The sequence below is a fragment of the Mastomys coucha genome, unplaced genomic scaffold (genome assembly GCF_008632895.1).
Source record: "Mastomys coucha isolate ucsf_1 unplaced genomic scaffold, UCSF_Mcou_1 pScaffold11, whole genome shotgun sequence".
Lineage (NCBI taxonomy): Eukaryota > Metazoa > Chordata > Mammalia > Rodentia > Muridae > Mastomys > Mastomys coucha.
Genome location: NW_022196893.1, coordinates 6799525 through 6813531, shown reverse-complemented (window position 1 = coordinate 6813531; position 14007 = coordinate 6799525). Strand labels below are relative to the sequence as shown.

The window sequence follows — 14007 nt, the reverse complement described above, 5'->3', positions numbered from 1 at the left end:
AGGTCTAGACCCTTCCCTCTGACTCGGGTCCTGGCACTCAGGGCCCTGCTCACCTCTTTCTGCAGCCTGTCCATCTCATCCATGTACTCCCGACGCTCCTGCCAACGCCGGGCCAGCTCCTTTCGCGCCAGATATTGCCGGAAGGCACACTGGATAACAAGGGCGGCTTTGTCCTCTGCAGTAGGCGCTGGAGTGAGGAGAGTAGGCATTTGTGAGGACTGCAAGTCCTCCTTCCTAGCCAGTATCCATGCAGCTGCTGGAGCCACAGAAAGGACCCAAGTGGTTCTCAGAAAGCATGGAGGACAGATGCAGTGATTGTCATGCCTGTCTCCCCGCAATCAGGAGGGTGAAGCAGGAGGACCCACGGAGTCCAGTAGTTTAAAACCAGCCAGGGCTATGTGGTAGACACAGTGTCAACAGCAGTGATAAAAACTCCTAAACTGCTGAGTCTGAATGATGCTCCTTCCGTAGAGCAAGGGACAGGGAGAGGGTGAGACATGAGCAGGAAGTCCACATCCCCAGAAATCTCTTGCAGTCCACCGCTAAAAGAAGTTGTAGGAAGCCCAGTGGGAAGGATAGAAAACCAGCCCCTGGTCCTCAGGGCTCACCTACCAGAGCCATCGGCCCTTACTGGGCTTGGCGCAACAAATCCTCAAAGCCTGATGGGTGCAGCTAAGCTGTAAACTGCCTCAAGTAGAGGATGTTCTCAAGTGGTCTTAGTCCATGGCCCAGGACACTCAGTAGAAGGCAGAAGTCTAGAACGTGGGCACAACTCCATATTCAGACCGTTTTACGGAGGTCTATGTGTGGGCCTGGCACGGTGGCTTCCAGGAGCAGGGGGTGCGGAGAGACACCATGCAGTCCCTCCTGTTACTAGCTGACCACTCAGGTGAGTAAAGCTCATGGGGGACTGTTCCACTCTACAGGTCTCTGTGTCCCTTCCTGTGTGTGTGTGTGTGTGTGTGTGTGTGTGTGTGTGTGTGTGTGTATGTATGTATGTCATGGTAGGGCCGCAGCAGTGAGATCAGCAGCATTCCCAGAAAGCTGAAGAGCTGAAAAGAGAAGCAACAAGCCAAGTGTCAGGAGTCCCTGCTGCACAAGAGATAAACGCAAGTCTATCTAACAAGGACTCCAAGACAGGCTAGGTGGAGCACCAGCCTAAATAGAAAAGGAGCCAGGACAGGGAAGGCAGGAAATGGAAAACAAGACTTAGCTGGGCGGACATGAAGAGCTTCAGGAGCAGGAGGAGTGGGCAGTGTGTGGCTCTGTGGAGAGGGGAGGGTCCCAGGTAGTCCAGTCAAGGAACAGCCTGGGGCAGAAGCCAGAACTAAAGCAAAGCCCAGAGAGCAAAGTCACCTGATAACCTGGTATCTCCAGGACACAGGCAGATGGTGGATGGAAAGGACCACGTTTAGAGGATAAAGAACAACAACAACCACCACCAAAAAAAAAAAAAAAAAAAAAAAAAAAAAAAAAAAAAATCCTGAAATGGAGCCAACCCTGACGCACATACCACAGAACCAGGTACTCCAGGAGCAGAAACAGGAAGGTCGCTTGATCCCAGGGGTTGGAGGCTAACCTGGGCAACACAGTGAGAGCCTCTCTCAGCCATTTCCCCAAACAAGAAGAAAACCTTCAAGTTAAGCTTGTGTGTTCGTGTGCATGCAGGTGCACCTGGCTGAAGAGCCAGTGAGCCCTAGGGACCCTTTTCCTTCTGTCTCTCTGGGGCTGGAACTATGTAGGTTTCAGGATTGAAGTCAGGTTCTCATGCATGTGTAGCAAGCTCTTTGCTGAATGAGCCATCTCCCAATCCCCAGAAATGGTGAAATGGTGGTCTGCTAAGCGCCCCCCTTTTTTTTTGGTTTTTCAAGACAGGGTTTCTCTGTGTAGCACTGGCTGGCCTCAAACTCAGAAATCCGCCTGCCTCTGCCTCCCAAGTGCTGGGATTAAAGGCGTGCGCCACCACCGCCTGGCTTGTTTAGTTTTGAGATAGGTTGCAACAAGAAGAAAATGACTACGATATTTAACATTCCTCCAAATGTTTCCTGGTCAATACAAGGGCCTCCAAAGTAGGTAACTGAAGAAAGAAGATGTGTTTAAAAAAAAAAAAATGGTAGCTGGGCGTGGTGATGCACACCTCTAGCCCCAGCACTCAGGAGGAAGAAGTAGAGGGATGGATCTCTGTATTCGAGGCCAGCCTGGTCTAAAGAGTGAGCTCCAGGATAACCAGGGTTACACAGAGAAACCCTGTCTCAAAAACCCCGAAAAATTAGAAATAGATCCAGAACACTATAATAGGAGTGTTAACAGTATAATACTAAGAGCCGACGGCAGAATCAGTAACCCAGAACACAATATAAATGAACTATTTGGAAAAAGACACAGACAGAAGAAGATGGTTTAATGCAGGTAGAGTTGGATTAACACATAGATTATCCATGTTGGAAGAGAGCATTTTGAGACATGGTTTCTCTGTGTAACAGCCTGTCTGTTTCTGTTTCTAACAGGCTGTCCTAGAACTCGATTTGCAGACCAGGCTGACTTTGAACTCACAAAGATCTGCCTGCTTCTATCTCCCCAGATTAAAGGAGGGCACACCATGAACTCCCTAGCTGAGGTCTTTTATTGTTGGAAGAGAGTTTTGAAAGTTAATAAAAGACATCAAGCCACACCTTTAAGATGCAATGGTAAATACAAAAGCTAGCAAGCACACAAAACTATAGAGCTAGAGAAAATTGTCAAAGCTAAAGGGGAAAAAAGATATATGCAAGAAGCAGTGACTTTATTAAAAAGCATTAATGCAAAGCAGCAGCATATGTGTGTCTTTGTACACAAAGTGTTCCCACAGAAGGGGGCGCTGACAAATTAGACTCATCAGTTGGAGAAAGAATGAAGTGCATAAGAAGACAGATGTGTGAATAAACGTATACAAGATACTAATGCAACTTCCAGATCATATGATCATTAAAATTCACACACACACACACACACACACACACACACACACACACACACACACAGCATGTGAGAAAGACACTGCATTCTGTAACACTCCACCCATCTCATGGTTCTCCTAGATGTTCCCCGAGCCTTGCAAGAGGCTGACAGGGATGTTTATGGCTTAAGCAATCAGCAGCCACTCTAGTCTCAGTACTTTAGACAGTTGTGAGCCAGTTGCTGCTGCCTGCTACAAAACAACACAAAACAACAGCAAAATTGTTTCTAACTGGAGTGGTTTGCTTAAGAATCGGCCCAATAGGCTCGCCTATTTGAATGCTTAGTCACTGGAAAATAGAACTGTTTGAAAGGATTAGGAGGATTCCAGAGCTGTGACCTTGTTGGAGGGTGTGTGTCACTGTGGGTGGACTTTGAGATTTTAAAAGCCCATGCTAAACCCAGTGTCTCTCTCGCCTGCAAATCTGGATGCTCTCCTCCAGCACCATGTCTGTCTGTATGCCACCATGCTTCCTGCCGTGATGATAATGGACTAGCCCTCTGAGACTGTATGCCAGCCCTCAGTGAAATGTTTTTTAAAAATATTTATTTTAGGTATATGAGTACACTGTAGCTGTCTTCAGACATACCAGAAGAGGGCTTCAGATCCCATTACAGATGGTTGTGAGCCACCTTGTGGTTTCTGGGAATTGAACTCAGGTCCTCTGCAAGAGCAGTTAGTGCTCTTAACCTCTGAGCCATCTCTCTAGACTGAAATGCTTTTTTAAAAAAATAAGAATTGCTTCGGTCTTGGTCATGGTGTCTCGTCACAGCAACAGAACTGTTACTAAGACACTAACAAATTCTGACAGCAGTGCTCATCCATGCCTAAACATAGCTATTTAGTCACATCATACCCACTTAGCAAAACAACAGCAGCATCTTCCACGCTGGAGTCCATGACCTCACAGGCCATGCATGGCTTTTGGCCAGCCCTCTCTAAGCCATCTCTCCAGACCTAGCACTAGGTTTGTAACATCTACTTCTGGTAGGCAGCCAACTGCAGTGACATTTGCATGTATTATTGTGAGACTTCAGGGGTCTCCATGACCAACAAATCATTGGGTGATAGCTCACTTCTGGCACTGGAATTTTTATTTAACAACCTATAGCTTCTGGGAGTAGCTTTATCAAACCATGGGATCTCCATTCAAATTCCTCTTTCGTTCTTCCTTCCTTCCTTTCTTCACTTGTTTACTTCCTTCCTCCCTCCCTTCCTTCCTCCTCCTTTTTTAGATGTGTATATTATGTATACAGTATTCTGCCTGCATGCCAGAATCGGGCATCAGATCCCAGCATAGATGGTTGTGAGCTACCATGTGGTTGCTGGGAATTGAACTCAGAACAACCAGTGCTCTGAACCTCTGAGCCACCTCTCCAACCCTCAAACTTTTTTTTTTTTTTTTTTTTTTTTTAAAAAAAGGAAAAATGTTGCTGGGCAGTGGTGGCACACACCTTTAATCCTAGCACTTGGTAGGCAGAGGCAGGCAAATTTCTGATTTCAAGGCCAGCCTGGTCTACAGAGTGAGTTCCAGGACAGCCTGAGCAATACAGAGAAACCTTGTCTCAACAAACAAACAAACAAAAAGGAAATGTTGGGTTTTTTTGTTTTGTTTTGTTTTGGTTTTTGGTTTTTCGAGACAGGGTTTTTCTGTGTAGCCCTAGCTGTCCTGGAACTCACTCTGTAGACCAGGCTGGCCTTGAACTCAGAAATCCGTCTGCCTCTGCCTCCCAAGTGCTGGGATTAAAAGCGTGTGCCACCACTGCCGGGCTGAAATGTTGGTTTTAAACTAGATGACCAACATCTAGTTTCCTTGTGGCTTTTTCACACACAACCTCAGTTTTATTTTATCTGTTCCCACTCCCTCTTCTTGTCCCCTCTCCATTTAGGCCTTTAACCCTGAGCATTCCTCTCACCTTCATATCACATGTCATTACCCTCGTCCCCACAACCTAAAGCCTCATTTTCCCCCTCTTATGGGCCCCTTTTCTAGTTTCTTGGCTTTAAACACACTCATTTCCACATAAATGTACATATATCAAAATTAGAAGGCAGGAGCTAGAGATGGTTTGGTAGTTACTGACTGCTTTTCCAGAAGATACAGGTCTGCATCCACATGGTAGCCCGCAGCCATCTGTAACTCCAGTTCCAGGGGATCTGATGCTCTCTTTTGACCTCCACAGACACCATGTGATGCACAGATATACATGCAGGGGAAACACGTATAAGCACATAAAATAAGTGTTTTAATTAGAAGGTAGAACACAAGAGAATATGCGTGTTTCTGAACCTGGGTTAGTTCACTTAATGCATTATTTTCCAGTCATATCCACTTTCTTCCAGATTCCACTTTTCTATATAGCTGAATAAGATTCTACTGTGTATAGGTACCACGTTTCCATTATTCATTCATTACTTGATAAGCATCTAGGCTCATTCCATTCCCTATCTGCTGGGAATGAGTCAAGCAGCAGTAAATGTGGACTTACAAGTGTCCCTGTGGTTGGATACAGGACTGTGCCCAAGAGTGTTATGGTGGTTCTATTTTTAATTTTAATTTAGTGGCTATACTAGTTCAGACTCTTGCCAGCAATGAATAAGGGATCCTTTTTTTCAACACTCCCCACCTTCTTGGCATTTATCATTTGTTTTCTTGATGGTAACCACTTTGACATTTTGATTAGTTTGAGATGGGATAGAATAGTTTTAGTTTTCATTTCCTTCATGGCTACTAATGTTAAACACTTTTTAAAATATTTGTTGGCTGTTTTCTGTTTGTTTGGGTTTGGGGTGGTTGTTTTTCTTTTTGTTTTCAAGATGAGGTCTCTCTGTGTGTCTAGTCTCTGGCTGTCCTGGACATACTCGTTCTTCTAAGAATGCTCTGTTCAATCCTGTAGCCCATTTTGTGCTGGGTCATTCATAGTCTGATGTTTAGTTTCTTGAGTTCTTTGTCTGCTTGAAAGTATTGGTCCTCTGTCTGATGCTAGCTGGCAAGGGTTTTCTCCCACCCCATAGGCTGCCAATTCTCTTCATTCTGTTTCCTTTGCTGTAAGAAGCAGGTTGATGACTTGAGAATCCATTTGTCAATTGGATTTCTTGGGTGAGGGCTACAAAGTGGCACACTCTGTTTCCAAATTTTTGCAGGTTGTAACAATGTATGCCATCACACGAACAAATAATCCCCAAAGTCTCTTATCTGTAGCCTTTTCTCTCTTTTCACTCTTAAACATCTTTTCTCTCTGTAATTTCTTTGTTCTCTGCTCTCAAAACAAAAACAAATCTCTTAAGACTATTATGTAAATTCTCCATCTCAGGTTTGGGTCTTTTTTTTTTTTTTTTTTTTTTTTTTTTTTTTTTTTTTTTTTTTTTTTTTGTGGAAATGTTGTTTTGATTTTGGAGACAGGCTTTCTCTGTGTGTCCCTGGCTCTCCTAGAACTTGCTTTGTAGACCAAGCTGGCCTAGAACTCTGAAATTTTCCTGCTTCTGCCTCTAAAGTGCTGGGATTAAAACTATGACCCACAACCTTCAGGCAAGGCAAATGTTTTGTTGTTATTATTTTGTCCTTTTTTTTTTTTTTTAAGCTAAGGACCAAACCCAGGGCCAAGAGCTCTACTACTGACCTAAATCCCCAACCCCTGAATTAAACTCTTATTTAAGAAAACAGGTATTTTAAAATAGCAACCCTGTGGCTTGCCTCCATCTCAGCTGAGGACCTCATCATGATGGAAGCCATCATGTGGTTAGGAGCCATTTTTTAACTAAGGTTAAAAAAAAGAGTACATGCCATATAACTTCACCCCCATCTTAATTAAGATGACCATGTAATATAAACCTACTAAGGTAACAACCCTAAAACTTCTTAGTTCTACTGAGCCTTCTGCTCATCATTATATCTCCCTTTTAAACTAAAGTGACACGGGTCTCCAAAATATATTGGATTAGAATGGAGTTTTGTATGGTGATAGATTCCTAAGGTTATAAAATGGTCTACTCGGGTTAACAAAAGTCAACTAAGAGATTTACAGCTTATCTCTTCTGCCTTTGCAATGTTCAACCCAGATTCTAGAATTTTTAAATAAGGAACAACATATGTTTGATAAAGTATGTTTGCTATAAATCCCTGAGGTTTGCTCAGGTTAACACTGACTGACTTGAAGGTACATGTCTAGCCTCTGTCTTTGCTAACTTTGTTGGGCTTTAGGCAATTGAATAAACTGAGTCATATAAGAAACTGTGATTTTCTTCAAAGGTACACTATGAAAAGATCAAAAAGAATAAAGTTCCCAGTCTCTCTGTGAACTGTATTTATGGTTTACATTTTTATTTTGATGCAAAAGGATCTTCAATTAAATCTTCAACTCAGACTTGACAAGGATAAAATCGTGATCCTGTAAAAGCTACTAACTTGTAAACTGCTAGAGATAATTAAGACATACATGTTAATGGTCAGTCACTTTTATAAATGATCAGATTCTTTAATGTGCTCAGAACTATGCACATAGTCATGCTAGGTACAAATATAATTCATTTACAGGGACAAGCTTTATTTAGCCTCCTGAAACTTTTCAAGGTTAACCCTGAATAAGTAAATACAAATTAGAAAAGTTTGTTAACCTAATAGATGCTCTCATTGCCTCCTAGAGATCTGCTACATATGGCATTTAAAGTGTTAAAAAAAAAACAAAACAATTTCCTGTGACAGACAGAAATTCCAACTCCTAGCAGCAACCCTATGGTCTCCAAAGAAGACCATGGGAACAGATGACACACACCCGGACTGTGTTAATACTAACCACTGGGAAAAGCTCTGTCCCATCGTCCTTGCCTCCTGCCAAGGACCTGCCCGAACCGTAGTCACTGTCGGGTTGACTACCCTGCTCTGCCAAGGTGGATCAGTTTTCCCAAGTTTCTCCTCCACAGGAAAATCTCTCAGACCTCTGGGTCTGGCGGCTGAAGGCTAATGCTGTTCTCTGTGACTGCCAAGGAAATCACAGAGATTACCATGAGGGAGCCCAGGGTAGGTGTCCAGAGAGTTAACTGTCATTTTAACTGACACAGAGCCCACTCGCGTTGACATTCTTCCTTTCTTTCTTTTTAAAGATTTATTTATTTAATTTATTTATATGAATGCACTGTCAGTGTCTTCAGACTCACTAGAAGAGAGCATCAGATCCCATTACAGATGGTTGTGAGCCACTGTGTGGTTGCTGGGGATTGAACTCAGGACCTCTGGTGCTCTCAACTGCTGAGCCATCTCTCCAGCCCCTGGATTGAAATTGTTGCTTTAATTTATCCTTCTCAGATCTCTGATGATGTTGATGACTAAACTTAGCAGTTTAATAGCAGCAAGTCCCTAGCTCCAAGTGACCAAGGGTGCAGCTGCCTGGTCTGTCCATTTCACATGTAAAAATAAGACTCAAAGTTTATCTTGCTGGCAAACTTCACTCTGAAAAGAGATAAATTCCCTAAACAGGTTTTAGAATCAGTCTTCACTGTTCCCCTACTTAAAGGAGCTAGCTTTGCAGTGGCTGCCTTCAGTAACCAGCCCCTTTTGCCTCCTGGTAAATAGCTGGGTGGAAAAAGAAAAGGTTTGAGGTTTGTAAGCTCTGGTAGTCTACGGAAGTCATTTAAGGTATGTAAATGCAAGCTCTAAAGGTCAGAGGAAGTGATTAAAGGTATGTGAAGATGGGAAATGGTTCAGGTTTCTTCCCCTTTTTATATGCTGTTGTTATATTAAGACTTCAAAAGTTGCTAGGCAGTGGTGGCACACGCCTTTAATCCCAGCACTTGGGAGGCAGAGACAGGCGGATTTCTGAGTTCAAGGCCAACCTGTGGTCTACAGTGTGAGTTCCAGGACAGCCAGGGCTATACAGAGAAACTCTGTTTTTTTTTTTTTTGTTGTTGTTTTTTTGTTTTTTTTTGGGGGGGGGGTGGAATAAAAGACTTCAAAAGTTCAAGGTTTGGGAATTAATCAGCAGAGTTATGATAAGCTATTAATCTATCTAGCCCTTGTAAAGCACTGTTAATATTATTATAGTCACAAGCTCAATTTTTAAAATATGCTTTGGTTGTTTTTTAAGTATAGACTTGGTGTCTCCTATTGTGCTGCAAACGTCACTGACCAATCTATATACCCAGCCCTGAACAGAGGAAAGAGTGCTCATGCTTTTAACCCAAAATCATTGTGGGGGTCCCCAGGCTTTTACAGTGGCTCAAAGGCATGGGTGTGGTCTAGCTGTTTGCAGACACTGGTTAACTGCTTTTTCCTACAATGAGGATTTCAGTGCAGATTATAAACAGCAGTGATGCTAATGTATCCAAAACTTTCTATTTGTAAAATGATAGAAAAGGGGGCCACATCCTGCACAGCTTTGCCTTCGCACTCTGGCTATGGCCAACCAGGGGGTGGAGAAAGGATAGAGACACACATGCAGAAAAGCCGGGGTCAGGCGAGAAGTTGCTCTGGTGAAGCTCCAACTACTGCTGCTGTAGCCGGGACCTCAATGTGATCGTTACATCCGGTACAGTGAGGAGGGGCTAGCTAGTCTGGGACTGTGAACACCAGGAGGATGAAGCTGTGGTTGCTAGTTTTACACACTTAGACCAATTGTGCCTTTGTACACAGGCATACTTCCACCACAGAAAGAAGCCTTTGCTGTCCCCTACCCTGACTCATATGGGGATATAGGCTTTGTCCATTTCCCATGAGACCTTGGTCCCTGTCATGGCTACACGTGCCCCTGTCAACGACACAGATCCATTCAGAACTTCCCTGCAGTCAGTGTCTTAGTTGGGGTTTTACTGCAATGAAGAGACACCATGACCACTGCTGGCATGTGCGCTAGAGGGCCACCATGACCACAGCTGGCACGTGTGCTGGAGGGTCGTTTGGAGCAGTTTGCAGTTAATTGGAAATCTGATGGGACAGATATAGACTAGGAGCAGAAGGTAAAGTTAAGGAGCTCAGAGGAAAATTTTTACCCTAGATGTATACTGGAGACGTCTAGGCCTGTGACCTTGGTAATCAGAGTTGTGGGAGGAGAGACAGGGATGGGGCTCATCTTGAGGTTCGGGCAGTAGACAGACGCCTGCTTAGGCTGCTGATTGACAAGAGTCTGACAGGTGGCTTTAAGCTGAGACTTTGGAGACTTCAAAGTCCACCCCCTAGTGACACACCTCCTCCAAGAAAGCCTCACCATCCCCAACAAGGCCACATCTCCTAATAGTGCCACTCTCTATGGGACTATGGGGGCAATTTTCTTTCAAACCACCACAACCAGTAACCAAAAGAAAGTGTGTGTGTGTGTGTGTGGGGGGGGTAATGGTGAGATGGCTCAGCAGGCAAGAGCACTGACTGCTCTTCCAAAGGTCGTGAGTTCAAATCCCAGCAACCACACAGTGGCTTACAACCACCCGTAATGAAATCTGACGGCCTCTTCTGGTGGTCCAAAGACAGCTACAGTGTACTCATTTATAATAATAAATAAATCTTAAAAAAAAGAAAGTGGGGAAGGAGCTGACAGCAAGATGGCTTAGTGGGTAAGGGAGCTTGCCACCAAGTCTGACCACCTGAGTTCAATTCCAGGATCCGAAAGAACCCAAACAGTGAAATGAGAGAACCAGATCCTCCAAGTAGTTCTCTGACTTCCTTACATGCACTGTGGCAGACATGCGCTTGCATACACACACACACACACACACACACACACACACACACACACACACACAAAACAGAAATATATAAGAAAATATGCCGTCACCCCCCCCCCCCAAAAAAAAGAACTCAGCATGATGGTGCACACCTTTAATCCCAGCATTTGGAGGCAGAGGCAGGCAGATCTCTGAGTTCAAGACCAGCCTGGTCTACAGAGTGAGTTCCAGAACGGCCAGGGCTACATAAACAAACCGTGTCTGGAAAAACTAAGAAAGAAGAAAGAAAGAAAGAGAGAGAGAGAAAGAAAGAAAGAAAGTGACATCTTATGTTACTAGCAGATGAAACAAACTTTGCATTAAAAAAAAAAAAAAAGTACAAAGACCTTACTTAGCCAGCAAATGGCTCAGTGGTAAAGGACCTTACCTCCGTGCTGGAGCTGTGGTTCAGTGGTTAAGGTCACTGACTGTGGATCGAAAGGACCCCGGTTCAAATCCCAGCATCCTGCCTGATGGCTCCCAGCCGTTTGAACTGCTGGGCAGTGGTGGTACACACCTATAATCCCAACACTTGGGAGGCAGAGGCAGGCGGATTTTGGTCTACAGAGTGAGTTCCAGGACAGCCAGAGTTACATAGAAACCCTGTCACACACAAAAAAGGAGCTTGCCACCAAGCCTGACAATCTGAGTTTGATCACCGAAACCTAAATAGTTGAAGGAGTGTGAACTTCTAAAAACTGTCTTCGAACATCCATATGTGTACCTAATTTTTTTTAAAAAAGATTAAGACCCTATTGCTGAAGACAGCATGTATTGTGGTTACAGGACACAGAGAAACCAAGCTATAACCGAGCACTCTCCCTCCCACCACAGCTGTGGTCCCTAACTATGACATCGACATCGCTGACTGTCCAGGCAAGACATGTCCTTTGATGCAATAGTAGCAAGTCTGTTGTGGAGTAACCAACTGCCTCCTGCTCCACAGGAGGGAGCTCTCATCTGGTGCTGTAGACTTGGCCAAAAGCCCTGGCCTGTGAGGTCATGGACGCCAGCATGGAAGATGCTGCTGTTGTTGTTTTGCTAAATGGGTATGATGTGAGTGAATAGCTATGTTTATGCGTGGAGTACTGCTGTCAGCTTTAGTTAGAAAAGTTGTTGTTGTTTTGTAATGAGCAGCACTAACTATGGAGGTTACTATGCTGAGGTCAACTGGCTATTGAGTGCTCAGCCATAAATGGGACATCTGCATGGTCCTCGGCAAGGTTCAGGGAACATTCAGAAGAGATGGAAGAAATAAGATGATCAATGAAAGGGGGTAGCCTGGGCCGGGCGGTGGTGGCGCACACCATTAATCCCAGCACTTGGGAGGCAGAGGCAGGCAGATTTCTGAGTTCGAGGCCAGCCTGGTCTACAGAGTGAATTCCAGGACAGCCAGGCCAGGGCTATACAGAGAAACCCTGTCTCAAAAAAAAAAAAAAGAAAAGAAAGAAAGAAAGAAAAGAAAAGGGCTAGCCTGTTGTAGCTGCACAGATCATGACCAAGAAGCAAGTTGGGGAGGAAAGGGTTTATTCAGCTTACACTTCCACATTACTGCTCATCACTAAAGGAAGTCAGGACTGGAACTTACACAGGGTAGGAACCTGGAGGCAGGAGCTGATGGAGGCAGGCCAAAGAGGGATGTTACTTACTGGCTTGCTTCCCCTGGCTTGCTCAGCCTGCTCCTCTCTTATAGAACCTAAGACTACCAGCCCAGGGATGGCATCACCCACAATGGCCCACCCACCTTGATCACTAATTGAGAAAATGCCTTACTGCTGGGTCTCATGGAGGCATTTCCTCAAGGGAGGCTCTTTCTCTGTGATAACTCCAGCTTGTGTCAAGTTGACACAAAACCAGCCAGTACAATGCTGTTTTCCAGGCAGGACATGGATATTATAATTTTTTTTTTTTTTAGAATTATTTATTTTATGTATATGAGTACACTGTAACTGTCTTCAGACACACCAGAAGAGGGCAGTAGATGACATTACAGATGGTTGTGAGCCACCATGTGGATGCTGGGAATTGAACTCAAGACCTCTGGAAGAGCAGCCAGTGCTCTTAACCACTGAGCCATCTCTCCAACCCAGACATTATAATCTTAACTCACAGCAGTGAATCTCTACACAAGACCTGCTCAAGATTGGGTCCATGAACATCCCACCATGCTGTGGGGGATGGGGACTCAAAAAGCCCCACCCTGAGACCTATCTATGGTCAACTCATGGTTGCTGGGGAAAAGAGAGACATTTTATTCACTGGTGTAGCCACTGATAAGGTGGCCGTGCTCCTGTAAATAGTCACACCTATACTCCTATAATAGTCACTATAACCCTAGTGAAATGTGCTCCCTTCCCATATGAACATAGAAGGGGACTGGTCGGAAAAATGATAGGGATTAGTGGAGGTAGGAGGGGGACAAGAGATAGTAACAAGGGTGGATATGATCAAGATATGTTATATATTTATGCACAAATGTCAGAATGTATAATTATTGTATAATTATCTATGAGTAATACATGCAAATAAACACACAGGAAGGTTTAAAAGAAGGAAAAAGGAACATTATTTGGTTTGGTTCGTTTTTTTTTTTTTTTTGTGGTTTTTCAAAACAGGGTTTCTCTGCGTAGCCCTAGCTGTCCTGGAATTCACTCTGTAGACCAGGCTGGCCTCAAACTCAGAAATCCGCCTGCCTTTGCCTCCCAAGTGCTGGGATTAAAGGCATGTGCCACCACTGCCCGACAAAAAGGGACATTATATAATCAAAAGTTGTACTACATGCCAGTTCTACGCATGCATGCGTGTAATGGTGAACCATTGACGTGCAGAAAAAAAGAATCTCAGTGTCAAAGAAGAAACAACTCTACAGTAATAGCTGGAAGCTGGTGTGTCCCTAACACAGGACACCAGACAGAAGAGGAGAAAGATTATGTAACACAAGAAAGCCATGGGACCCCCCCTCAAGAAAGCCAGAACTACCCAACACCCATGTGCACACGCTGCCCGAGGGCATAGGGGTCTCCGTGACTCCTTTGCAGAGCACATGCTCCACCTTCTTAAGCAAGGGGTCAGGGAGAGAATCACAGGGAAGATTAGGAATGTCTTCGGGATGGGTGAAGACAGCGCAGGAAGGTCTGCCAGGGGCGGTAAAGCAGTGCTCAAGGGGATTGGAGATTTACTATTACATTAGTAGACAAGACAGAGCTCAGACCGGCAGCCCACCTTTATGACTTAAAGAACTGAAGTAATAAAGTGAAAAAAACAAAGCTATAGAAACAAGGTTCTGGGAATATAGAAACCAAGTTTTTGAGAATATAGAAACA

The 14007-nt window shown here is 44.3% G+C and overlaps 1 protein-coding gene across 9 annotated transcripts in view; it reads right to left on the bottom strand.

Annotated features, from left to right (window-relative positions):
• Iqank1 (IQ motif and ankyrin repeat containing 1) overlaps positions 1 to 14007 on the bottom strand; it is a 38352-nt gene that overhangs the window by 12465 nt on the left and 11880 nt on the right. For all 9 annotated transcript variants that reach the window (XM_031346766.1, XM_031346784.1, XM_031346738.1 and 6 more), the window contains one exon: positions 54 to 187. In XM_031346766.1, coding sequence (XP_031202626.1) covers positions 54 to 187 — 134 coding nt within the window. The remainder of the gene's footprint in view (positions 1 to 53; positions 188 to 14007) is intronic.